The sequence below is a fragment of the Lampetra fluviatilis genome, chromosome 21, assembly GCF_964198595.1.
Source record: "Lampetra fluviatilis chromosome 21, kcLamFluv1.1, whole genome shotgun sequence".
In the NCBI taxonomy this organism is placed as follows: Eukaryota; Metazoa; Chordata; class Hyperoartia; order Petromyzontiformes; family Petromyzontidae; genus Lampetra; species Lampetra fluviatilis.
The window spans coordinates 8634002-8661991 of NC_136295.1; the positions used below are offsets into that span (position 1 = coordinate 8634002).

General features: G+C 46.4%; 1 protein-coding gene across 2 annotated transcripts in view; it reads left to right on the forward strand.

Annotated features, from left to right (window-relative positions):
* Nucleotides 1-792: 792 nt before the first annotated feature.
* Nucleotides 793-27990, forward strand: part of LOC144938198 (uncharacterized) — a 71166-nt gene continuing 43968 nt past the window's right edge. The window contains exons 1-18 of one of the 2 annotated variants that reach the window (XM_078865998.1): nucleotides 793-1201; nucleotides 10081-10284; nucleotides 14396-14412; nucleotides 14598-14630; nucleotides 14856-14888; nucleotides 15609-15662; nucleotides 16396-16497; nucleotides 17920-17997; nucleotides 19245-19289; nucleotides 19440-19493; nucleotides 21470-21523; nucleotides 21683-21736; nucleotides 22467-22520; nucleotides 23410-23463; nucleotides 23625-23669; nucleotides 24637-24690; nucleotides 25713-25757; nucleotides 26216-26269. In XM_078865998.1, coding sequence (XP_078722124.1) covers nucleotides 1108-1201; nucleotides 10081-10284; nucleotides 14396-14412; nucleotides 14598-14630; nucleotides 14856-14888; nucleotides 15609-15662; nucleotides 16396-16497; nucleotides 17920-17997; nucleotides 19245-19289; nucleotides 19440-19493; nucleotides 21470-21523; nucleotides 21683-21736; nucleotides 22467-22520; nucleotides 23410-23463; nucleotides 23625-23669; nucleotides 24637-24690; nucleotides 25713-25757; nucleotides 26216-26269 — 1128 coding nt within the window. In that variant the 5' untranslated portion in view covers nucleotides 793-1107. The remainder of the gene's footprint in view (nucleotides 1202-10080; nucleotides 10285-14395; nucleotides 14413-14597; nucleotides 14631-14855; nucleotides 14889-15608; nucleotides 15663-16395; nucleotides 16498-17919; nucleotides 17998-19244; nucleotides 19290-19439; nucleotides 19494-21469; nucleotides 21524-21682; nucleotides 21737-22466; nucleotides 22521-23409; nucleotides 23464-23624; nucleotides 23670-24636; nucleotides 24691-25712; nucleotides 25758-26215; nucleotides 26270-27990) is intronic. The other variant, XM_078865999.1, reaches the window with a different exon arrangement.

Sequence of the window (27990 nt, forward strand, 5' to 3'; positions counted from 1 at the left end):
GTCTTTATTTTAACTAGCATGAATTAACTGGGTTAAGAAACCATAAAACACGTTATTTCATCTGACAATGTTTGTTCCTGCTTAAATATTTTCAATAAATTCGATATAAATGCATATTTTTCAAACAAGTAATTAGCATTTGCATTCGAAGCACACAACTTAAAACGTCCGATGAGGAGATGGAGCAATAAAATCCGTGCATGGGCAGGTGTTAGGTGGATTATTACATCACGGGATCGTGTGAGAAGTGGCGGCAACTTGGAGAGGCCTTCATCCAGCAGTAGATTGACCACGGCTGGTCGACGATGCCGAATGAATAAAAAAACATACATAACAAAGGCAGCCTGTGAGTTAAAGCCAACGGAAGGTGCGTCTGCCTGTCCCCGCTACGCTCAGTCTGACCACATCGCTTGCAGGATGCGACAATGCTACGAATGCTATCCACCAGATCTGCCGCGTAACCATTAAGCGTGGCCTTGACGGTCACTGCGGGCCACGATGGTGGCTCGCGATTTCTACGATTCCATAGAGGGCATCAGCGGACCGCTAGGCTCAGCCGAAATGTCTTAGGCACCCAATTCAAAAGGGGCGTTGGAACCCACGGTAGCAAAAAAAATATGGAAGCAAGGTGGAGAGAACAGCGAGGGTGGGGATTGCTCTGGGAGTGGGGAGGGGTGCAGGATAGGGCCCACAGTGGCCCGATTGGGAGTCAGGTTTCAGTGGCTCGCTTGGGGGTCGGGAGGGCCGTCCCTAACGCATCGTTCTGACTGCCCCATATAGTCTGAACCGGCCTGCGGAAGAAGGGCATACAGCAGAACCCGGCCTGGTGGCGGCCGAGGGCAGAATTTATAAAATCACAAAGTTTTCTTCTGGGGCCCGGGTAAAGTCGGGTTAAAAAAAAAATCCCAACAAATTTTCAACAACAAAAAAAAAATTCCATTGGGGGCCACGTTCACGCCGTGTATGTTTGGACAATAACCGGTGGATGAGATCGTATTTTGACCACTCCTGTGTACTTTAATCGTTTATTTTTTTTTGTTCTGCGTGCGTGTTATACGAACCAGGACACGTATAACGCGGCAACATACATGCCCACCGTTTAGATAAATGTCCATCATGTTGGCTGCAAGGAATCTGCTGCTGCTGCTGATCGCGGCACAAGCGCTACTGGTGACCGTGGTGAAATGTCAAGATGACCTCAGTAAGTGAACGAAGAATCTTAATCCTCAGTGGTGGGGAGGGGATGTGGGGGCGGGGTGTGTAATTCTTAATGGGATTGCTTGAACTGTGTGGGAAGGACCTTTTAAACTTAATTATCCAGTGTGACTTTTGCACAAATTACAAAATAATTTGTTACGAAATTATTTGTTGTTAAAAAAGCGTACACGCGTATCGTTGACAGCTTAATTGCTTACAAAAAAAAAATCGCTTTCCAGGAGTTAATTATTAAGGAGGCCAATATTGTACACAGAAATTAATTTGTTGCGATGCAGTAAAAACTTTATTGAACAGATCAGAAGTAAGCAAGTGTGAGCATTCAAATCAAGCGGCGTGCAAATAAGGCATTTATCGCGACGAGCGGGGAATCTATTAGCACCTTGCGGCAAATGTCCTACTTGGCTTGAACAGCATTGCAGCCGGATTGCTGCTCCATTTCAGTTGCGGTAATTGGGTCAATTCTCACCCGTGGCCGTGGGCACCTCGCGTGCAGCCCACCTCCACTCGAATCCCACTCGAGTAGAGGTCCCGAGAGACCCGGGGCGTGTGATGCCGAGAGCATGACGCACATTGTCTCGAGATATTTACTTCGCCGACACACGCAATAGCGGCGGCCGTATTGATAATTGCGTAACGTGTCACGCCACGATCGCTGCCTCTCTCTCTCTCTCTCTTAAATTGCTTTAACCGCATTGTTCTAATTGCGTATTACGTGCATTGTACCACAACAAGCAGGGGGATTACTGGTAACGAGCGTGAAGCTTCAACGAGTTGTCGCGGCGTTAGAAGTGAAGTTGTTACTTCGTTGACGAAAAAATTAGGTCGCCATAATTGCATTTGTTTGTATATGTATGTCTGTTGAACTTCTTTCACGCCGTACGTGGCCAACAGCGCTAATCGGGGGTTGCGGGGAAAACAAAAAAAATCAGTATCGCGTTTAATTGGCGAGATACCATTGAGATCTGTGGGTGACGCTTTAGCGAGGTATGGCTCTTGATAGGAGAGGCAGGTGCATACATATTTTCTTTAACTCGATGTCAAATCAATAGAGTGCATCGCTGACAGTAATGGGAACGGACAAGTTTGACTTTGAATAGGTTTGGGAAAAGATAAAAGTCCTTGTGGGTCTCTTGTAAGCAAACCCGTCTATGACAGGGAATTGACGTGCGTCAAAGTCTCATTCACAGAGACAGCCTGCGTGCGTGTCGGACAGATCCGAGGGTCACACCGCAATGGGAATTTCGCTGCCCAGGGAGGTCAGTTAAAACTGAATTTGGTATTTGGCCCACAGAGGCTGCATTGGAACGGTTATACATTTTTGGGGAAGCACCTTTGGAGAGCTGTAATCCTATATTGCATGTGATTTCACGGCCAGGAGAACGGCACACGTAGTCACAAATGTAGCATATGGTGCAGTGCTGCGTTACGTGGTGTGAAATGGTAAAAACGACCAATAGCGGGGTTTTTTTGAAACTTGCATATAGAGTCTGTTTACGATGCTGCATATGTATTCCATTCCATTAAGTCTGGTCGGTGCGCTGCTGTATTGCAGTCATGCTAGGAACCAAGCTGTGAGCAGGTAACGGGACAATTATCAAAGAGAGCATTTGGTCGAGCTTAACACAAGCGCTTTATGCGCTGGTGTGTTTTTTTTAAGAATGAGCATAGTTGCTGCCTTTGACCAAATCACATGTAAGGCACCCGCCCTAGTCAAATCTCGGAAGCTCAGCAGGTTTTGAGCTTGGATAATGCTTGGAAGGATGACCGACATACATTCAAAAAGTAAGGTGCTATAGGCTTCTGAGGGGCTACGTTGTGGGGAGCAGAGGGCAGTGCAGTAAAAATTCGTTGTTGTACTGTACTTCAATGCTTCCTCGTCAATGCTCCAAACATTCACCCACCCGCACTGACAAGCGAGGTGAAGTATGGTCATGGGACCTGTACTCACCGAGCAGTGGATTGGCAAAAGGGCTGCACATGAGTGCATCATGTGTGAGATTTTTTTTGTTTTGCTGTAAAGCTTTTAATGAAGAGCTTACAGCGTTATGCCTGCCATGTGGTCTTGCGGGGCAAACACTGTGGCGTTGAACAGTTGGCTCTGATTTCACTCTGCAAAGGAGGAAGGGGAGAAGCGTCTGCATTCAGCAGCCCTGTAGCATTGGAGTGCGGGGGGGCTGAAGGTTTATCCCCAATTCAAAAGTGTTATGGTCAAGTAAAAAAAAATAGGCACAAAATAGCCTCATTGAAGCGATGGATGTTGCAGCCTTTTCTTGAATGCGTCGAGGGGTCGAGATCGTAGAGCAATAACGCACGAGAGACAAACGCGGATTGCATCGGTACTCATCGTCGTTTTGAGCGTTTAACGTGAGCTGAAAGCTTTATCAACATTGGCTGTGTCATTCCCACCATTAACTTTTGTATGACCACCCCCCCCCCCCGGCTCATCTTAAACAAGTCCGCCATGCCACAGAGATTACGCTGCGTTGCTGTGACGCTCTCAGCCTATGCCGGTGAAGTTGCTGAGTTGGAATACTATTTTTTAAAGCTTAAAAACCAATTATTTGCCCCACGCAAAGATTCACACCACCGGTCGATAACTTCTAAATTGAAGGAAGACTAAGTCTTGTTTTTTTATATTTGGGAATTGTTCTCCCCTATTATAATGTCTGCTAATTGATTGTCACATTTCGGTCGCAATTGCAGCAAGCAGTCATTAACAACAACAAAAAAGCCTCCACTCTAATTATGTATTCACACTACGTGTGTGCAACAGCTTGGCTCTGGCAAAAAAAAGGGGCATTTCACAGTTTGGCTAGACCCGTGGCACGCAGTCGCATGCACGAGCAGAACCAAAGCCCATATTAATAAGTCTGCAGAAAAAGCAAACACGCAAAAAAAAACCGAGAGAGCGCGGGTATTAGACAGCCTCTTCTGCTGCCGTCCCAGAATGTGGTCAAGCAGAGAGATTAGCTTGCAATGAGACCTCCGCGCTGAACAAAAGCGAGTTTTGTTGGCTCGGAAGCCCTCATCCTAACTCCATCCCCATTCACCCTCTACCCCACTGCCTCCCTCCAGCCCACGGCTCCCCAGAGCCCCCAATTGCCCACCCCCCCCTCACCCCTCCCTCTTTGGCATTTGAGCAGGGTTCAGGACTTGGCGTGACCTACCGCGGCGCGGCGCAATGCCTAATCATAACAGTTTCCACGCGGAGCTGCTGGGAGCCCAGGGAGGGCAAGGAGCGGTGTGTGTGTGTGCGTGTTGCGATGAATATAATCATCCGCCTCCGTTCCCTCCGCCCTACACCGTCTCCCAACCTCCTCTCGCCCCTCCACCCACATGCCAAGCTGATAATGTGTTCGTGAGATACCTCGCCGAAATATTATCTATAGGATGCATCCATGGATACGTTAAGCCTACCCTGCTACGGAGACAATTTGCCGTTTGTGGGGTTTTTTTTTTTAGGGGCGCAGAAATGTTGTCCCATTGATTTGCTGAAGTCTCCAAATAGAATTTTGAATATTGTGGGTGTTGTGCAGTGGTGGTTTTATTTTGTCATGGGGACAGGCTAATATGATTGATACAATCCAATAAGCATTTGCCTTCCCTTTTTTTTTAAACAAAACTTCACGAAATAATGAACAAACTTTAAGTTTGACATCTATTACAAAAGAGCAGGAAATATAAAAAAAAGTTTCCAAGATAATTTATTTATTTTGAAGGATCATAATAAATTGTTATTTTTTTTATAAAGTAAAGTTAAATTTAAGAGTTCAAATCAATAAAGATGAATCCTTTATCTGCATGGAGATATAACCCCAACAGGGATAACATAGTAATTTCGATTTTCCATTTCTATATAGAGCACAAGTAGATTATTTCATCTAAGTCTTCATTTATAAAGACATGGGGCGACCGACCAACTTGTCTTCATGAATATTAAAATGTACACTCAGTCACGAATTGAAAGTTAACCATTCCAGCCGTTACAAAACTCCAACCTCTGGGGCTTTGGGGCCGTTCAGCAATCCAACAATGAGCGTCGACTAACCAACATATGTACAATCCGCATCATGGAATTTCCTTGCGAGCCGTGATAGAAACCATTTGAATGCAGAATGGAACCTGTAAATACCATTTCGCGGAAAATATTTGTTCACGTGACATCTTCACTAATTGACGGTGCCGGGTGGAGAAGGTTTTTTTTACAACACACAATTTGACTCGAGCGATCCTATCTAAAAATCAATTAGACTGTTTAAATAGACTTTTTTATTTTACCAGATAAGACCCACTGAGTTACATAGCTCTTTTATCAGAAGCGACTTGGGAATTTATAGCAGCCAAATGCTCGAAACGCACGTTGATTCTAAATGTGGAGGGAAAAACCGGAGGACCCGGAGAAAAATTCAATTGATCATGGGGAAATAGACAAACATACAGACGTCAGAGTCGGGATCAAACCCACGACCTCCTGCATACCAGGCGAGCCAGTTAACATCTCGCCACCGTGGCGCTCCTATAATGAGAACAGTTATGAATGGGAACAAAAGGGTTTGTTACTCAAACATACAAATCATTCTTACACATGTGAAATAACTGCAAGAGGACACATTAGCTCAGTGTAAAAGCATATGTCTCCACGTATAAACACAAATGTTTATATTCTGTCAGCCGTTTGGCTTTCCAGCGAGCAAACTCTGGACCGGTTTCGACCTTCTTGGGTCTCATCAGCAGAGTCAGGCTTATTCAACATTATATGTTATTGGCAAGAATGCTCAATGTAAAAAAAAAAATTGGCACCCAAATTTCAGTGGGGTCCCGTGGAATTCTGCCTACGTCTGCATTCATCCACGATGCTTTCAGTGTAAAGCCCTTACCGGCTGCACCTCCCCGGTGGAATGTGACGGTGTTTGCAGGTGTGGTGCTGCCCTCCGCGTGAATGACACGTGATGTAAAGCATGTACAGTAATACGTCTAAAGATCTCTGGAAAGATCGACGGAGACCTCTGGCGGGTTTCTATTTCCCACCTTATCGCTAACCTTTGACAGTCCACACGGTATTTGTACGGTCTGCCGGTGCACAGACGAGAAATATACCAATGTTATGTCGTCTTATCTGCCGAAACCACACACACACACACAGCCACCTTCATCGCAAGAAGGCATCGCAGTGTAAAATCTTTAATTGTAGTCAACGGTGGCGCTCGGGGACATCGTCGGTAAAAAGCAATCTGAACTGTAAATAAGAGCTTTAAAAAAAAAACATCGTTTGGTAAAGAGAGTATGTTAAAGCGCATACTCAATCTGCGCGACTTGAAGTGCAATATCCAAATAGGAGGGGTGGACGATGAGCAGCTTGCGTGGCGCTTGCCGCTGCGAGCCCCGTTTATTGAGTTTGATCCCCGGCCACGGCTGACATCAGCGGTGAGTGATATCTGAACCCCGTGATGCCACCGGCCCCCTTTCCCTTCTGCACCAGCGCATGCTGACCCAGCGAGGTTAAGTACGGTCAAAAAAACACATCCAATGATCGACACGACGAGAGCGGAAATGCCTCCATCCGACACTGGCTTGACAGAGGTGAAATTTGAAATTGGTAAATGAACGTAAAATGGCATTCCTGATGGCTACATCACTGGTGTGCAAATACTCTGCAGTTCGGTTCTGAATTAATATTTTTTTCTACCGAGGCAAACCCATTGCATTAAAAAGCTCTTCTTTCAAGGGGCGGCCTGGCCAGCAAACAACAGTGGAAACTGATGAGGATGCGAATGACTCGTGGTCCAAAAGTATTTTAAATGAAACTCTGTGGTGGCTGGGCTTGACAAGAACACACCATTACCTGGAGAAATGAGTGCTAATGTGTCTCATCAGTGAGTTTAGCACCGTGTCAAAATGAAACTTTCCACAAATAGCCAGGCTCGTGGTAGCAATTCAGCATAAAAATGTAAAAAATTTGGATGGTAACATGCATACACAGGGCTTTACCACGGCCAAATTACAAGTTGGAATCTAATTTAGCACCACTCATGCTGTTACTTACAGATTTTTTTTTTCCACTATAAGTGAATGTTTTAATTTCACTTTGCTACTGTCTCAAACTGCAGGTGGTGATGCTATCGTGATTTGCCCCGATGAGTGGAGGTGAAATAATTCATAAATGAAATGTGGACCTGGAATGACTAGTCGATTAAGCTCCTGAATTTGGAGATATATAACAAAAAAAATCATCGCCAATTTTTTTTTACGCGGTTGATTACTCGGGACACTTCCAAAAATGGTAGCTGCCCCCACATCCTTCCTCCTGAAGGCGGGAAACCCCCCCAACAAAGCCACGCCCAGCGCGACGTGGCTTTGAAGGTCGATCGCGGGCACCAAACCCCGCCCAAGTCCTCGCGTTTAGTGGCAACGCGGAGGAACGGAGGTGAGACTTCTTTTTTTTTACCCCCCCAACTATTTTCGCGACGTTCCAATTCGTCGTGCAATCGAAGCGATAGTACGGGGGAGTATTCGTTCACTTTCAAACAAATCGGACTTTCGGGCTCCAGCGAAACGTCAGAAAACTTGCTGTGTGACCCTGATGTGTGATTGCGTGTAATTTTCGAGCGAAACATTGCAAACAAAATCGCAAAAAAATTGTTCATCTGAGTGTGGGAAATGTCTGCAGACTACGGTTGGAAAACCGGACACGTGGTATTAATTGCTAATGAATTGTTATGATAATAGACAAATGCTAACAAACTGTTATTTCATGTCAAGTTCAACGTTTTGCGAAATATAACCAGAGCCATCTTGCACTTACACATTCAGCTGAGAAATATCAAGAAAGGGTGGTGATGTCATGCTGTACGATTTAAATGTATACGAATATAGAGAACTGAAATGTAAATCAAGTACAAAAAACGTACCTTAATGTTGTTAAATATGCTTCTTGCAGGTGGAAAATTGTTCAGAACAAAGATTATGAAAATCTGTGTCGTATGAAAACAACTGTCCATACAATGCTTTTCTCATGCCTTTTCAAACATAAGCTGTGCAATTCTTTAATTAAAAATGCTTTGCAATTGAAGCTTCACTTATATTTGGATGCATTTTGCCCAATGGTAAACATCGCAGCGTGATGCCGACAACAGTTTATTTATTTATCGAACCGCTTGAAGATATTCCACAAACTCATGCGCCCTCAACGCCCTCTACCGGACTAATAAATGAAGACGTTGCATTCCTGTACAAGTTAAAGGCCATTTAAACAGTTTTTGTTGTTGTGTATGGCTGTAATTGATTATATATTAGAGACCAATAAATAGACGCAGGTGCCAGTGATACACCGAGCAAAACATTTCCTAGGTAAAAAAATAAAACATCCTTTCCTTCCACGCATTTGATTGATGGTAAAGTGCCGCCTGCATTTGCCGTGCCTTTACCACTCCACTGCTGGTGGAAGAGCCTTCACTGGAAGGGTATTGTTGGCCTGCTCGTCCACACTGCCCAGACATTTTTGGAATAGGTGGGAGTTTTCCACACTTTACCCTACCGCGCGCTTTACCGGCTGATCTGCGGCGTCCATATTGAAACTGCGGTCGGAATCTTAAAAGAACGATGCCATTGTTTAACCTGCCGCTCGGTAGCACGTGCAGTGCACTAACCACGACGCACAGGTGGTATCTCTCCCATCGGACTGCAGGAAGCTGATTTTTTTCATCTAACGGCCATCTAAACAAATCGGAGGAGGCTCAAATTTCTCGTTTATCCCCGCCCACCTCCACTCGATGTGCGTCTCTGGTATTTGACGCATTTTTAGCTTGGTAATAATGTACTGCCCTTAGAGGTTCACCACTTTACCATCGCGTAAACACAACAGGGCAATTAGTGAAGAGCGGGCCAACGTTTGTATCTATGTTGAACTTCTTTCGCACCGTACGTAGCCAACCGTGATAATCGGAGGTGCGGGGGAAGGATAACAAATTAAGCTAGCAGGGCCAATTAAACTTTTACGGTGCCCAGTAGCACATATTTCTTTCAATATTGTATCCCTCCCCCCTGATAGCCCTGTAAATCAGCACCCGTTAGGTGTTGACGTTGCATCGTACGCTCAATGTTACTCAGCAAAATGCATCCAAAGCACCTTGGTTGGGTGCTCACAAAATGACAACGGTTACCGTCTGAGCTCTGGAGACGGTGATGACGGCTCGCGCATTGGGAGCCCTGAGCATGAATTTTACATTGAGCCCACCACCCCCCCCACCCCGCAACTTTCCTTTCATAAAATCCCTGAATTCATAAAATCATAGTGAGACGGCAGAAAAGAAATATCCATACAGTGAGATAAGAGAAACATAGCAGGCAAAAATTGCGATGCGGTGAGATGAGAAGAGCGAGACAAGATTAAAATAAAATTATAAGGTAAAGACGAGGAAGATTATATTCTTAGGTTTTTTTCGGTAAAGTCACGTAGGTAAAAAAATAAAATTAATAAAAGTAAAATAAAAAATAAAACAATTTTTTATTTTTTACCTACGTGACTTTACCGAAAAATCCTAAGAATATGAATCCTTGCAGTCACGAAAGCGTCAAATCTAGAACGAGAGAGATTAATCGACTCGTTTGTGTGAATTATTTCGTGACGTTCATCACGATTTAATTTCAAGCCAAAATTCCATTTTTTTTCCTCGCCCCCCAAGAATCCGTTGGCCCACTTTAGCTGCTCGGAGTCCAAGGCTCTTGCTTGGCTCACCAATGCCCAGCGACACCACCGTCTCGACAGCTTTAACAATCCTGGGCTTTGCCTCCCCCCCCCGCCTCGGAACTAACGCGCCGAACCCATGCCCTCCTTCCCCTCCTGACCCATCGCGGTATGAGCAGGCGAGGATGGCAGCTGTGTGCAGGACGGGCAACGCTACAGCGACAAGGACGTGTGGAAGCCGCAGCCGTGCAGCATCTGTGTCTGCGACAGTGGCAGCATCCTGTGCGATGACATAGTCTGCGAGCCGCTCTATGACTGCCCCAAAACGGAGATTCCCTTTGGGGAGTGCTGCCCTGTCTGCGCGTCCAGTCAGCCCTCATCCGGTCCGATGCTTCTCTTTTCCCACCCTCACACTCTTTACCCCATTACCAGCGTCCAATGTTGTGCAGTGTGTACCCTCCCGATCCGATCCTCCCCCCCTCCCCCCGCGCGTTTACGGGTCGTGCCGCGCTGTCGTTTGGCCCGGCGTCCGCCGCTTCGCTCCGCGTGCTGGGGAGCTGTAACGCAGCTTCGTTGAACGGAAATCGGCTTATCGAGGAACCTGACGTCGGTTGTCAGTTCCTGAACGAGCTCCCAGCGCGTGCAGGCGAAACGTCGGACATCGTGCGGAACAGCGCCGCGGTACAACTCGAAAACGCATCAGCGGGCTACGCGGCACAACTGCGAAAACCTACGCAGTTGTGAACCCTCCCTGTCCCCCACCTTCTAATCAGTCCGCTCGCCTTCTCTTTACGCACACGCCCACTTACCGAGCAGAAGCAGGGATTAATTTCAGCTGGGTTTGTCCGGGTCTGTGGCCCGGAATATATTTCCGCAACTGGCAAAGCCACATCGAGCGCACCTCTTGCCAGTGCTGTGGCTACTGCCGTAGTGTCGACCTAGCGACCCGGATAAGATTCAGTGAGAAAATTAAACCCTGAGCAGAAGCGTTTGTCCTTCATTTGACAAAATATTTGGTTTGCGGTAAGAAACAGACCGTTTCCTTTCGCACGAATCTTTTGGGAAATGAACATGCGGGGCTTCTTGTGCAGAACAGCGGTCCGACTTGACACACGCTTCCTCACACACGCAACACGACTTTTCTTCAAGTCCACCGCTTGGCTGGAGCTAACGCGTCACGTGCCAGGAGCGTCGCGAGCGATCCGGTCAATGTGTGCAGGTGACCGATTGCGCGAGCCAAACTGGTGCCCAGCAGCGCCGTAGAGTCGCTGTACCGTGCGGAAGCGACCTGTTTTGTCCCGTGGTTCAGTGGCTCCTGCATTTGTCACGAAGTGCGATGCCTCTCAGGTTTCCCAGAATTATAAGATGCACCACGGCTATCTTTTAGTCCCGCAGCAGCAGCAGCAACAGCAGAAGACACAGCCACAGCAGAATAGACATTGGATTGGGAGTCAGGGAGTGTGAGGATTTTGATGTTCCCACAAGCAGCCAATCTCGAGGGTTTGCCAACATCATCAGCATCAGCCATGATCAATTCACTGCCGGATGAAGGCCTTCTCAAGCCGTCGCCATCTCTCCCAGCGTGGTTGCTGCAAGTGAATCCTCAAGTTTGTTTTTATTCCTGCATCGAGCAAGGCAGCATTCAGGATGTTAAATAGCACTCGGAAACGAGAAGAAGGAACAAAACCCCTATTTACGTGTTTCAAATCAGCAAGTGCCTGAATGCGAATAGAGTCGACGCTTTTTCTAATCTTGGCTGGTTATCGAGTTTCAAAAAAATCACGTAAATTGTCTCTCCTTGAAGAACCGCCAGCGAGCTGCAAAACAAATCAAAGAGGTCGCAAATGACGGGGCAGACTGCAGGAGTGGCTGCATCTTAAACAAAATTGACTTTCCAAAGAGTGGTTGAATTTAAGAGTGCGGTGTTTGCCTCCAAATCGGTCCAACAGCGTTTTCAAGAACGCGGTGTTGCTTTCGTCGGTGTGGTGATCATTGTGCCACCCTGATGTCACAAGAATTTTAAAGTCAAGTCAAAAGGAGCGGGGGGGGGGGGGCAAGAGGGGGGGGGGGGCTCTCTTTTCACTCAGATTCGTTCATAACCATAACCAATGACAACCCTCAACCGTTACCCACCGCAGAATGACGGCAGCCTCCCATTACGACACCGCTGTGATGAAGCCGCTGCATTTGTTTGGAAAGAAAATGGTCAAATCAAAGCGCAACCATCGTGCAAGTCTGATTACGAAACGTTTGGCTTTGTAAGCATGTTGGAACAACTCAACAAACATTCACATCTTCACTATTTGGCCGACATCGTTAGAAATCGACGATAGATATAACCAATATATATAGTGTATGTGCAGAGATACACGTTTAGTTGTAATAATGATAATGGAAATGCGTTTTAAATATCCAAAAAGGCTCGTTGAGTCTCAAGATTCTTCTCAGGAATATCTTGCATTTGGAGAGCTGGGCAATTCATTTCGTGGGCGTTTGGCTTCATAAGGGAGGAAACAGGGCAGCTTGGAAGAAAACAATCCCCCACTAACAATAAGAGGTTTTACTCTCCTGCCAAATGCCAACTCCAGCCCACCTCGCAGCCAATTTAAACTGCAGCCCAATTGAACCACAGTTATATGACATTTGCTGACATATAAAAAAAAACCTGACAAATCCTTCTAAAAAAATTTTGGCTTCAGAGAATGTACGTGTGGCGTCAATGGCCCGTACGTGTAAACCGATGCGATACCACTTCAGGTTCACGGGGAAAACAAAAGGACACCCGAATATTTTAGTCGATGACGGCGCCACGGTGTGGGGCTTTTTTGCACGTTCGTCGATTCCGGATGGAGCAGAAGGGGCCGCCAAAAAATCTAAAAGCTCCGTCCGGGTGAACTGGCCGGGACGCTCAGACGACATTGTGACAGTGCCCATTCACTCCCCAAAACCTGACTGGGTTTCTCAGCAATCGATGATTTCTGACCTTCGCAATTCAGATCCACACCGCGGATACCAAAAAATATATATTTTTATAAACTCCGCCTCGACTAGCCAAGGCCTCGAGTGGAAAAATTGACAGCTCGCTCACGGAACTCAATTGAGTTCACAGGAATCGATGCTTTCTGACCTTCGCAATTCAGATCCACACCGCGGATACCAAAACAATATATGTTTATAAACCTCCGCCTCGACTAGCCAAGGCCACGAGTGGCAAAATTGACAGCTCGCTCACCGAACTCAATTGAGTTCACAGGAATCGATGCTTTCTGACCCTTTCAATCGAACCCAACAGAAAAAACCAACTCGGCGACACTTTTAACATTATTTATACGAAGTGCAATATCAAGCAGTTCACAATAGATCAACGAACCATTGCTCTCAATAGAAATAGACCGTGCACCCAAAACGGACATCGCTGTTGATAAGTTGGGAGTGACATTAAAATCATTAACATTACGTTATCTTTCCACCAAACGTGAATTCCATTCACGCATTGTACGGTGCTAAAAGGTCGTGTTAGGGTATATCCCGCCGATCAGTTGTGTGTCACGTGGTTCACACAAAATGCACAGACTCGAACAGAGCAAACACCCGTATAGTGAAACATTCTCAAAAGGAACATTCTGTTAAATGTAATAAAGAGGTCAAAGGATTCCCGCCCGCCCGCTAGAAACTTAATGAAATTGTGATTTGAGGTCGCAGCGATTCAACTCAAGAATCATTTCTAACACTGCACCCGACATCTACAAATTGGAAAAAAACGTCAACTACTCGTTTGCTAAAGACACGACGTGATTAGTGGGTCACTATCAATCGACGGATCGATGCACCGTTGCCCCTCTGCTATTGATACCATCGACCACCCCCCCGGAAAACATCACAATGCGTCAAATTGCACGGTCCGATGCTTTCCTCAGCACAAAAAGCACTCCGTCAGAGCCGTCGCGAGAGAGGATAAGAGACAGAGAACGACACGGCCGAAGTATATCCGGTGGAAACGAATCCTCGCTGGGAGGCCGTTGGGCGTCACACCAGAAGTCTCCGTTCCAAAAGCTCTGCAAGCCGGGCAACCACCGTGCCCGAACTTCAGACAGGAAGGAGAGAGAGAGAAGCCACCGGCCTGCATGCATGCTATGCCTCTCCACTCGCACGCGTTCTCTCAGACCCGCTCGTCGTACGGTAGCGAAGCGGAGAAACGTTGACATTGGGTCGGGTCAACGCTGCAGGCGACTCAATGTCTCTGCCGTAGAATTCCGCAACAAAGGTTGAGCGCCGTGAACTGATTTGCATTTGTAAAGGGGTTCAGATCACAGGTCCAACTAATGACAAAAAGTAACGAAAAAAAAATCGACTCTCATATGCAGCACAATAACTCATAGCTGTCAGCCGCCGTTTAAGAGTTCAATTATTTTATATAAACAGAAGATTTATTTTTACCTTTCATGTTTTTCTTTTCCGAAACTCTCCCCTGCCCCCCCTCCCCTATATACGCAGGGCCGTCAAGAGTAAGGGTAAGTCAATTTGTCCACAATTCGATTCAATTTGCACACAAAATGTAAAATTGTAGCATGCAAAATCTATTACAATTATGGGTGACGTGCATTCGATAGTTTTTTGTCCGGAGGATTGCCTTTTGTTGATGAGGTGGTAAACTTTTAATTGTTAACCCGATTTTCTTCTTTTTCTTGTATCATAGGGACAAAAGGGTGAGCCAGGAGAAGTACCTGAAGTAGGTCCACGTGATTTTTATTCTACGCTGTGTGCATGTTTCAATAACACACATTCATCATTCTTGGGTGAAAATATTTGTCCCACAATAACCGTCTATCTCATTCACAACCAGCTCTGACATGAATTGCAGTATTATTTATCACGTCTGTTATTTGTTGAATATGGTTTAAAGGCAATAACAACAATAATATTCTCGTGTGATTTACTTTTGATGTTATATTAGATACAAGGTCTCAGGGGACCCTCGGGACCACAGGTGAGATTTTTTGTTCGCTACATTTTGAGAATGATATTGTAATTATAGGTAATCTTAGATGTCTGATCAGTAAACAGAGCTCACAAAGCACACGTGGTGTGTTTTAACTGCTCCAGCACGATTAATATCCTGGGCTTGAATCTGGACAGCGACCAGAGACTAAACCAAGTTTTAAAAATACAGCAAGCTAACAGTTTCAGAATTCACACGAATAATGCCATAAAATAAATGTATTTGATCTTGCATTTTGGTCATTTTAACCTCAGAATTATTATTTGGTAGGAAGTGTGTATTTTAAAGGTAGTGGGATAACTCTTGAAGGATGTCAGGCAAAGGTGGGTGATGTCACGTCCGGGTCATACCTCATACTTCATCATGAAATATGATGTTGGGGAATGACCCACAATGAAGTATCATGGCTCCGTGATATAGAATTAGAGATATGAAAATGAACCTCTCTGTATGGATATATATACTGCCAGCAAAATTGTATTATAAATACAATGGAACTTTAAATCATTGTCAATTCAAGTACAGTACAGGGAAATACAGTTAATATTTTTAACGGTTAATTGTTGGAATCCAATACACGTGACCGTACATTTGTGCTAGATTATCACAACCCATACAATACAAGAATAAATACGTAAAAAACGAAACGCCTTAAATGTTTATATCCTCAATGGCTTCTGGGATGCCGCTGCCTGTCGCTTCAAACAGGGACCACCTGGCGAGCAGGGACCGAGAGGAACCCGAGGAGACAAGGGAGAAAAGGTGAGCAAGAAAACTCCTGTGGACATCCTCAACACCCCCCCCCCCAACCCTCGGTGCGCAGCGCCAGTGCCACGGACGGTGCCACACGCGACAAGGCAAAACAAAGCGGTTGGGAGAGAGCGTGGTGGCAAAACTGATGGGGATCCAGTGGCCCATGTCGCGAAACAAAACTTGTGAAAGTGGTTTATTTTTTTTCTGGAAGCGGGTGTGCCTGAGTTTTTTTGTGTGTGTGTGTGTGCCTTGTTGGAGCCTGAGGCAATTTCCATCGCAACCTAGCGATGAATTTTCTCACCAAATATTTTTCCGGCTGCTGGTGGACTTGAGTGGGTGGCACGTGATTAGTAGTAGCCGAGGTACACTGGATGTGTGGCTTGTTGGCTGTGGACAAATATTTTTTTCCGGGTCACTGACGTGTGCAGACCCAGGTTAAATTAAGCCCCGAATACATCATGGAAATTCTCTCTGAAAACCGTGTGACTAAACACCTCAGACATATTAGCATGTGACATTCTCTTGACCACAAGTATAGAACCGCAGTTGCACAAACACATTCAAGAGGAAGAATTTGCGTTTATCTCGGAGGTTGCAATCAGGCCTCGGCATCTTAAATCCCCTTAGATCACATCTCGTCTCAATCTCTCTGATGCCCTGCTGCAGTCTAGCCAAGGGGACCCCCCAGTGGCAGCTGTCGCTGTGTTGTCGGCTAACGTGTGCCTTTCGCTTGACCCTGTAGGGAACTCTGGGTCCTCGTGGCAGGGATGGCGAACCCGGAACACCCGGAAACCCAGGAGCAGCAGGCCCGCCCGGTCCCCCAGGACCACCCGGACTTGGAGGGGTAAGTTTCTTAACATGTATTTCTTCAACACTTGGAGAGGCTGCTCGGCTTCACGATGACACCAGCAATGCCCTTTTACCGAGGAAAGCCTCAGTGAGTCCCTGAGTCTTTCTCTGTCGTCGAGTTCTAAAATTAAGAGTATATGGATGAACATTTAGTGATGATCATATTATTGAAATATTTCATGTTGTTCATCCGGAATAGCATCACGGAGTCAATAACGCTTTTCACGTGGATGCCGTCACATTGTGATGTTTGGCCAATTCCATTAGCGAGTGTTTGGCTTCATGTGGAGGTGGAAATCGGAGCACCTGGAGTGCACCCCAACACGTGTGCACACGAGGGGGTGACACGAAACAAAACAATGTTTTATTATTTTACCAGGTAAGGCTCACTGAGCTGTATGGCTCTGTTTCAGAAGCGACTGGGCCGCTAATGATAGCTCAACGAAGTGGCTCACCACGTGAAAATTTATAGCGGCCAAATACTATAAACGCGTGTTGATTCGAATTGTAGAGGGGAAAAACTGGTAGGAGCTGGGGAAAAATCCGCGCGACCAGACGGAGAGAGACATGGAAACTCCAAGTGTGCAGGCGTCAGGACCGGGATCGAACCCACGCACCTGCCGTGTGCCAGGGGGAGGCGGGTAACATCTCGTCACTCCACCAGTGCCATCTGGCAGTCCAAGCCCAAAACGCCTCGCATCCCCCAGGCAGTGCTGCCACCCTAAGTACGAACCGGGTTTAAATCTGCTCAGTTTCTGAGATCAAATCTATTGAATACAACAACAATAACCAACAACAAAATCCCTTTGTAAGAGTCCGCGGCCTTGCAAAACAAGTTGTAGAATGTGTTCAATGTGGCCCTCTGCAGGTGTTCGGATGCCAATGCTCTGAACTTCGCTTTTTTCCCTTTCAAAGTCACATGCGTTCAACGGCCGTGTCTTTGTGAATGGCCGAGGGCCTCTTCAGGTTTATGTCAGCCCGGATTATCCCCTTAGTATATAGCAAGTGCTGAAAAGTAACGGCCGGTAGTCGGGTCAAGAGCTCATATCCAGCCACCCATAGTAAAACAATGGACAACAGATTTACCGCCACTGTACAAGGGTCCTCTTTTCTTCGTGGACCAGTAGTTTCACGCATTTAGCGGTGTCGTGTGTTGTAATTAGCGGCACACCATGACCCAGGCGATATCTCATTAAAACTCACGATGCTTATCGATTACACCTTCAAGAGTGCCGTTTGTTGCTGTTCGCTTGGTAATGTTGGGCCTTTTGGCCTCTGCTCACCAAACTGTGATAACAAAAGTAAGTTTGCGTACTTGATCTCATCTGTAAACTCAAGGGACTGCTGGACAAGTCACGCTCTGCGATGCGCCGTGGGTATTCATTCTCTGTCTCTCTTCTGCCTTGTTCCCCTCCAGAACTTTGCCGCTCAGATGGCAGGTGGCTTTGATGAGAAGTCTGGTGGCGCTCAGCTCGGAGCTCTGCAAGGCCCCATGGTGAGACGCCTGTTCACCTGACCAGTGTAGATGCTGCTTCAGCACAGCCGGTCACGCTTAAACGATCACTCAGCAGGCCTTCGTGCTAATCCACGACCGGAGGAAGGGCCCTGCATGCCATCTCGTTTGTAGGAGGTTGTTTGACCATACTTTACCACGCTGTTCGGTGCGGCTTGGTGAGAGGAGCGAAGGGGCGGAACTCGTTTGAAGTTATTATATCCCGGAAACGTTTTTGTGCCGGCATTGTATTCTCCTCGTTAAATGTACTCAAAGCAAATTCACGCCGCACACTTCAAGCGTCAAGTCGCGCGCGTGCGAATCATTTGTTCACGATTGGCGATAATTATGAACGGTTACCTTCAGGCCACTGCAACTAATGACACGCGAGAAACGATATCAGACGAAAACATTGATCAAATCTTGAAACGAAATCGTAACCCCTAACTTGAGGGGGAGAGGTGGGAGAGTGAACTGTAACATCCATAAAAACACTACAAGTTGATATTTTACTGGAGTGTATAAACGACTTTTCCTCCAGACAAGTCAAATTCGGGTGGACTTTATTTGACCTCTACATTTGCCACCCTCAGCGCAGTACCCGTGAGCCCGTAGACCTCTTCATGCGCACACTTTTTTCTCCCGCACCCCCGGCTCGTGCACCATCACCTGTGTGGCTCACGCTCTGCGAACGCGGCGTGCGAGGTGCTCTCCACGTTGACACCGACGAGCGAAGTGGGAGAGAAGTAGCAGCAGGATCTCGCAATTGGCGCGACGCTTCCGACCGTCGGCGGCGCCGCGAGCGATGGCTCGCGGCGCGAGGTCCCGCTGGGCTCTCGCGAGCGCTGCGAGTGTAAAGAACATTCTCGCGATTGCCGCTTTTGTGATGGCCAAAGAGGGCCCCTCTTGGGCGATCGCACGCAACGGAATCGGCTTGATAGGGCGCCGTTCGCACGTTTCATGACATTGCTCTGCTCACACAAGAATTACTTGATTTGATATTCATCAACATCTATAGCTTCTGTCAGATCATTAGCGATGATGATGATGATGATGGCTGAACTAATTTCCACCGTAGTTCTCTTCCTATAGCCGGGTTTACTGCTTCGTTGATTCTCAACTCTTTCTCATCTACATCTTTGACCACTGCATCTGTCCACCTGAATGTATGTCTTCCCCCATCACATGCACGCGCATACACACCGAGACACGTAAATTACCTTTGCAATTTCTTTATATTTTTCTAACAGGGACCTATGGGACCAAGAGGACCTCCCGGACCATCCGGATCCCCTGTAAGTCAAACCTTGCATATTTTATTTTTTTAACGTTTTGATTTCGAGCCAACGATCACAGAATGTGCTTTCTTTGTTTTGTTGCCAATGTAACGGATCGGGACATTACCTGCCCAGCGGGATGACACGTTTTTCATCGTCGCTCTGTAGGGCCCTCAAGGATTCCAAGGATCTCCTGGCGAACCCGGAGAGACTGGCGCCGCTGTGAGTATCTCCAACAAATGGCCCCGCGAGGTCGACCCTCTCTTGTTGGCCTCGAGTGGTCCAAAGACAAAAAGCGGTGACTTTTAAAGAAAAACAAAAATGGAAGGCAGACGTCATTTGTGCTGCTGTCAAAACGGGTTCATCTTGGGCCAAATTGAGGAGGCCCCCGCGTGGAGATGTCTTGGCAATCACACCAAAGTCTCGAACTGTTACAGCTTCACGTCGGTTCCCTGCTGTCGCCCCCTCGGTGTGGAACTCTATCCCTTTGCACGTCCGCAACATCAAATGCATTATGACTTCTAAGAAACATCTAAAGGCCTCATCTGTTTGGTCAGGCTTTCGAGCAGCCCTGAGCTTACCTCCATGCGTCTGAGTTGTTGACCTATCTGCAAAATCTGGCGCGACATGAATGTCATAATTATTATCACCGTACTATTATTCATAACCTATTGGCCATTCTCCTGCACCTATTTTAAATTACAAAAATTTCAATATATACTTCTGAATGAGGCCTCCCCTATCCATGTCCGTCATGGTGGTGGGGATGTGGGGCAGGGTGTTTGACCTTTACTTCAGTTCACTGGTCAGGGTCGAGCCCAGGACCAGTTCAGATTTCATTTGCCACTGGTGTTAGACAAGGCCAGGAATCGAACTCGAGTCACTGGGTTAAGTAGCGCGATAATAACTGCCCAACATTGCTTCACCCAGTCTGTAGATAAAACAAACAAAAACACCGCAATACATTCACCAATAACATTGTTGCCTCACAAGGACATATATATATATAACATAGGCAACATTCTGGGCAATGGCTCTTCTTCAAAGCAAATGGCCAAAATGCCACCGATTATATCTGCTGTATACATTACATATTCAGTGCCGTTGAAAATGTGCTGAGTTTTTGTTTGTTGTGCTTGTGCACCAAGGCCAACACATAATCTGTACATTACATTTCTTCAAAAATAGCCAAACACAGCGAGTCGATATTTTTGGAGCAAAGCTTCGGTGTAACAAACCACTGACCTCAATCAAAGACGCAGTTACTTCAAGCAACATCGGTGGAGGTTCGTTATAACGCTTAAATTGAGTAAAGCCAGTGTCAATATTTAATCATTGGCTATTAATTTGTATTCAATGCTGTAAAGGTCACTAAAAGACCAATGCAATTTTTCATTTCTATTTAAACTATGGTCTACCCTCAGCTCTGCCTTTTTGTTCTCCTGACAAATATGACCTTGAAGATTTAGTATCTGATGCTGGCCGGGTAAAGGTTGAACCCTGCAATTGCTTGCTCATGCCACTGCTAGCAGAGAAGGGCCTCGATCGGAGAAAGCTATAGACGGTCTCTTCTCGAGGGTGATTTAGCCTACTCCTCCACGCTGGCTAGATGCCTTGGAAGTGGTGGGAGAAACCCACACTTTACGCCACCACGAGACCTGCCGATCAGCAAGCTGCATCCGTATTGCTGCAGTCATTAGCTCAAGGAAGTTCACCGTTGCGCACTAATTATTTTCAATGAAATCAACGCTCCACAATGTTGGATTTATCTTAATTATTTCACAAGACTGGTTTGCTTTTTGTGATACCATAGAGTCCCTCTATGGCTTTACAACTCAGGAAAGGGATGGAATACAATAAGAGATGCCTTTGTATAGCAGTAGGCAGCCATAGGCTGACAACAACAATGCATCATAGTTTACACAAAATATCGTCTATTTTCATATTTATAGAGCACCTTAGATTAAGGCGCTTTACGTAGTTTAAAAAGCAGTAACAAAATACTGATCTAGATGGCAGGGACAGTGCAAGGGCCGAGGAATGAAGGAGAGCAACAGAGGGCACATGGAGGTCAAGAAAGGGCTACAGGGAGGGGAGGGACGGACAGAGTGGAGGGGCGAGGGGATGGAAGAGGAAGGGGATGGTGAATGGAGAAGAGGTGAGCTTTACATGTGTTGGTTTTTTTGTCTTGTTTTTAGGGCCCTCTGGGACCTAGGGGTCCACCTGGCCCAGCTGGGAAACCTGGTGACGATGTGAGTATTTATACAGTATTTAAAAAGACATACCCCGTATATACATTTGCGAATATTTTGACAATTTGTGTACATTTCTTTTTTACAATGACATGTTGTCGTGGTGGGGGGTGATGTAAACCTGCTAATGTCACGTGCCTTTCTGCTGCTCCCTTACAGGGCGATGCTGGGAAACCTGGAAAATCTGGCGAGCGTGGTCCCGCAGGCCCACAGGTGAGTAAGATGACCTCTGCAGCTAAACACGGCCACCCAGGTCGCCACCGATCCTGGATTTCCCGGCAGCCTCCTCGTTGTGAGGCAGCTACGTTAAATGTCCTCGTTTTTGTCAGATGCGTAAAAACAAGTACGTACATTTAGGACATTTGCGCGGAGTTCTCCCCCCGTTTCGGTATTGCGAGATATTTTTCTAGTTCTTTCGGTAAAGTCACGTAGGTAAAAAATGAAATAAAAATTAATAAAAATAAAACGTGACTTTACCGAAAGAACTAAGAGTATGAATCCTTGCAGTCACGAAAGCTTCAAATCTAGAAGATATTTTTCTCTCCGTGACGTCTGTCTGTATGTTGAACTTCTTTCGCACCGGACGTAGGAAACCGTGATAATCACAGGTGCGGGTGAAGGACAACAATACTAAACACAAAAAGCAGTTCTAAAGAAATTTGTTTTCAATCTAGATTTAAAAGTGCATAGCTCCAGTGGTTTGCTAAAACTTCGGGATATGATCCGATTTTATTATTCCACTGCAGAGGTGGCAACCCCAGCGGCCACACCTCATTGCCCATTATTATCATCATCATCATCACCGCGTCGCAAAGAGCTTCGTGTTTTTCATTTGGCTGCACTCGTTCTGAATCGCGTTCTTCCCTGCTCCATTGTTTAGTTAACTGACCGTGTCATTGTCCCTGTCTCTTGTTCTCACTCTTTGTCTCTCTTGCTTACCCAGGGTGCAAGAGGTTTCCCCGGGACGCCCGGTCTTCCAGGTGTCAAGGGTCACCGAGTAAGTTAGGACACCAACGTGGATTGACATATCACACGCAATGTGCACGTGCATAGCCTGCAAAAATATGAAAGGTTTCCAATAAATGGCGCGTTCAGGTCTAGCCATGAAGTCTGTGGAGGTGTTTAGAAAGCTGAAAAGGCTGACAGTCCACATTGTGGCAGTTCGTGCGATAATCTCAGCAAATTTAGAAATGCATCCAAACCTGTTGCGTACAGATCTAATAATTGTGTCAAGTGAAATGTTCTGCATGAACGACAATAATACCCACACATATGTGTATGCAGCTTACAGTTCAATGTTTTGCACGATTAAAAGAAAAACATGAATTCAATTTGTGCAATCCACTGACAGTCAATGAACGCCAAGTAATGTATAACTGTGAAAACTGATATCGGCTTGCTCTTTAATTCGACATTAAACTGTGATTTTAGTTGAGGCGAATAACATGTGAAATTAATCGTATTTTACCTAAATAAGTCACATCGTAATAATATCCGATACATTCCGCAAAATTGCACTCATTAACTAATTCGTTAGTAAGTGGCTTCATTACCTAAACGGTGCGATGCATTGCAGTAAAATCGTGTGCATTTCTTCGCGTGTTTTAGCGCGCTCCTGGTATAGCCTTGCGGTGAAATAAATGCTGCGAATACCACACGTACGAATCTTCCTCTACTCCCGTGCGGCATCATGCAGAGACAAGCAACCGGTCGTTTTGGAACGGCAAACAAACGTGCGAAAATCTACGCCTAGGTTGTCCCTCTAGCCATTCAGCAGCGTTTGGTTTTGCGAGTCGATTCGTCGCTCTGGTGCCGCCGTTCAAGCTGCCTTGATTGGCACTGACTAATGACGGCGACGCTGACGATTCTCCTGCTTATCGTTGCAGGGTTACCCTGGGTTGAACGGAGCCAGGGGTGAGGATGGAGCTGCTGGAGCCAAGGTGTGCAAACGAGTCGCATTTCAGGACGACGCTTACGATAACAATGGCGATTTAATGTATATATTTTTTTAAAAGATCGATGCCGCTCGCGCGTGTTTAACAATCACTCGATTGTCTAAAGCAGTCTGAGCGCCGAGCTGATCTGAGCGCGTCTGTTGCAGGGCGAGAATGGAGCTGCGGGAGAGAATGGAGCACCTGGGCCCATGGTGGGTATTCAATGTCCCCCTCTGTCTCTGTCTCTCTCTCTCTCCTCGTCATTCTCACTCGTAACCGAGTATTCCCGACCTCTGTGCTGGACACCGCTGCACTCCTTGCAATGTTCGCCGTCGCTGCTATAGCGATGGTTTCATATGGTCCTCCCGGACATGTTAAAAAAAAAACTACGTCCGATATAGTCTCGAGACCACATCGTTTACATTTTCCTTCCACTTCACCAAACATCATACGTTTTGTCCAGGTTGCTCCCATCACAGTCAGCTGTGTCAATATACTTTCGTTTCTATCGGTTATTTACACTTTGTACAAATCACGTGCACGTGTTATGCCAAGGTTACATTTTGGCGAAAGAGATTAGCTAAATTGCGTAAACAAGACGCAGTAAATCAAGAAACAGCAGAGAATACGTTGTCGAATAAAATCACGAGACACACAATCGAGCAGAATCGTCGAATCTTTGATGGGGGGGGGGTGGGGGGGGGAGACACAAGATGCTCCATGCTGAATTGAAATGCTTCGTAAACTCACATTGTATTGTAAAAACTGTTTCATAACAAATCGCGAGTAAGAACGTTGAATCTATTTCGAATACATTAAAGACAACAATAGATGGCAGTGGCACCGATTTCCCACGTGTTGGAGCCAATGGCTCAATATATTCGTGGAGCACGGATGTCCAACGGAAGGGAAGGGGGTGAGTGTGCGAGGCTTATAATATGTACGCCGAACTTCTTTCGCACCATATGCAGCCAACCGTGCTAATTGTAGGCGAATTTTTTTTTTCATGTGCAGGTAAGTAAAGTTAATGGGGGGGGGGGGGTATCATGAGTGGGGTCCGACCCCACAAGCCCCTAGAAACAGGCCGCCACTAGTTGCAGCGTTGTTGTTACGACTTCACCTGTAAAGCTCACGGACACTCACCCACGTGCTGCTGCTGCTGCGTGTTTCTTCTTGCAGGGTCCCCGTGGTCTGCCCGGCGAGAGGGGCCGTCCAGGACCCGCTGGGCCTGCCGTGAGTTGAGCCCAACCGCTCGCACGCGCCACCCATCGTCATCTCACGAGCAGCAGTTGTCCTCATTGCAGGACTCCTGTCACCTTGTTCGGATAACCTTTGTGCACAGCCATACGAATAGGGATTCGCATGCATAGGGAGCTCAAGTGCCTTCGCGACTTAAAGCAGCTGAGATGCCATCTCAGCCACAGTCATTGCGAAATGACTATACTGGAGGTGGTACGGAAGTATTTTCCGGCGCGCTGGCACGGACGGAGACAGATGAAAGCGGTGATCAAAACCTGAGAAGTCTTCCTGAGAACCGCATCAGTAAAGAGTCCTTGGAGACGCGAATTACAATCATATCCGTTTCACGACAGTCTTTGGACCGCGTGTACAGAACCGCAGTCACACGAACACATGTTGCGCTTAAATACCTTGTCAAACTCAGCTCAAGCCAGTCCAATGCCCTGCTGCAGTCCAGACAAGGGGACCCCGAGTGGCAACTGTCCCTACGCGGCACAAGCTGTACGGTGTGGCACCGGCCTGCAAGACGAATGGGCACAGTTGTCACTGCAGTCAATTCGCGTTCAACGCCACCTCCGTTAGCACCCTAGCCACTACAGCAGCACCATCGGCGCGCGTGTGTTTAGTTCTCTTAACAAATCGTCAGCATAATTGTTTTTTTACCCTTCTATCTGGCAACAAAACTGACACCTTTTTACAAGGAGTCATGTTTGCATAGACCGCAATACCTGCAGTCATAATACAAACAAAAGACATAACTCTGATAATGTGCACTGTCCTTGAAGTTGATTGGTCCACACCCGAGACAGCTTTCCTTAGTACCTAGTCTCACATGGGTTGGACCAGATGACGCCAAAAGGCAGTTTTCTCTCCACTGCTCGACGAAGGCAGGCCTCCCCGATGCCGTCCCCGTCGCTCGTGGTCCTACGACAAATGCGACCGGCATTGATGGGGCCGCAGTGAGCTCGGCGCGCTGGCTTTGTGGTTGATCATTGCCTTGTGACGACTTGTTGCAGGGTGCTCGTGGATCTGATGGTCAAGCAGGAGCTGCTGGCCCCCCTGTGAGTATGACATTCTCAAACAAATCGAAACGTCGCGCACAATCGCGCGAAACAATTTCTGCTCTCGGCCGGTTCGCGGCGACGCGTTTATCACACACGCCGTGACCATGGAGATGGATCGTCACCTTCAGCCTGAAACAATAAATATGCGTTGTGGTGCATTGGGAGTGGTGCATCAGTGAAAATAACCAAAACTCAGCACACGTCCGTAAATAACAACGCTTCCCTAGTGTTCCAGAGAGAAGGTCCATTTCCCGAAACGTCACCCAGTCGATTTTGTTTCCTCTTATAGGGCATAATTCATTGATGAACGAGTTGACATTTCGTCAGCTTCACAGATCGAGAAACGTAGACCATGCGCCGATGTCGCAGTAAGCTTTGTATCAATGGAAAGTTACGTGTGTCCTTTGCTGCGCATCTCGACACATCGATTCTACATTTCTGCTTGCTGTCTGCAGGGCCCAACTGGACCCGCTGGATCTCCTGGCTTCCCAGGTGCTCCCGGAACGAAGGTGAGTCATCCGAGCTCCGCAAAACCCACTCCTTGTGGGACCAGATGGGCACCCTGCACCTGTCACATTAATGCAGCTGACTCTTGATTTTCTGTGGGTGGATTTTTCCTGATTGCGGATATCACTCACGCTTGTGGGTGGGGGGGGGGGACCCAATTAGCATTACCGGTGTCCTCTTTTAATTACTAGCTGCTCTTAACTCGTCGCGGGTCAGTGACTTAGTGTACACGTTACTTTCGGAAGACATAAAAAAGTGATTAAACATTTCCACGTTCCCCCCCCCCCACCATTGTATAGACCTACATGTTTTGCATTATCTGAATTTTTATTTAATCTGGGATAGCCCTACCTCCCATTGCCTTGAGTAACGAGGGTTTACTGGAGTGGAAATTTCAGTATATGAGCAGCGTTTAGGCTGTCACCTGTGTGCGGGTGACCCGACTCTGACGGATTATCGTGCCAATGTGACCTGTCTAATTTCAGGTAAATTGCCTTTCAGGGAAATTGTGATGCCTCCTAATAGTGGAATTGTCTGCATTTACAAACTGGGAAACAATTTACAATGACTAGCATCGCATCGTCTTCTAGAATGTTCTGCCTATGTGCAGGTTCTTGATTCAAGGTTCCGTCCAGTCTGTACGATCTTGTGCTAGCCTCTTCGTTTATTCACAAGGTCGCCCTTTCTTTAGGTCAACGAATGTCACATTTTTACTTCTTGGCCTTTTCCCCAATATATTTTCCCCGAGAGCTTCGGCCTGGAGGCCCATTCCCCTCTGATGCTTTGGCATATCCAGCGGAAGCCACATTCCTCTAATCAGCATTACGGTGATGAACTACAGCGTCGTTATCTCGACTGCCAGATAAAATTAGGATATTTATAATATGTACGTGTGTGTGTTAAAGTGATTTATTAATATATTAAAAATGATTCATTGTGCTTGATAATAACCTGACCCCTTAAAGCACCATAACCCAGGAGTCAGTTATCTCATTATGCAAATCACTGCCTGGCAGTTCGTGATGTGGCAAGCTATGCATGAGTATTCCAACGCACATTTGTTTGATTGGCAGTTGAGTAAATGATGGTAATATAAAACTCATGTTTAACAAAGATTTGCAGCGTGGTAGTAATGACATTTTCGCAGTATATGACTAAACATAATTATGAATATTACCATCTATACAGTTATCATTAGCCATGGCCAATCCAATGGTAGATTAATGTCTGTTCTAGCAGTTAGCGATCACGTGATGCAGTAATGTATACAGCATGAGAAAAATATAACAGTTGATACTCTGTTATGGTATATGTGTTAATATGTTCTGTAAAATTGTACTAATTTGAGAAGTATTCAGAGTAAAGCGATGGTCATTATTACTGGACTGCAATTTCAGTATAAACTTTAGATTTTTGCTAAGCGAATGACCAATTAACACACGTATATATACTATTGCAATAGAATGTAATATATTAAAATTCTAAATTATCGGGAGCCATGGGAAATCGACCACTGGATGAAGGCCTCACCAAGCCATCAATCATCTTATTCAGATGCTGAGATTTCATCCGCTGAATTAATCTGTGGGAAATGAATGCCTATGCCGACAGGAAGTGCATGCTAAGGTGCTTGATTAGCGCACCAAAGTCAAGCTGGTTCGGAGCAAATCAAGTAGCACGCTGTGAACCACACTTAGGCATCGCACGCCGATAAAAAAAAAAA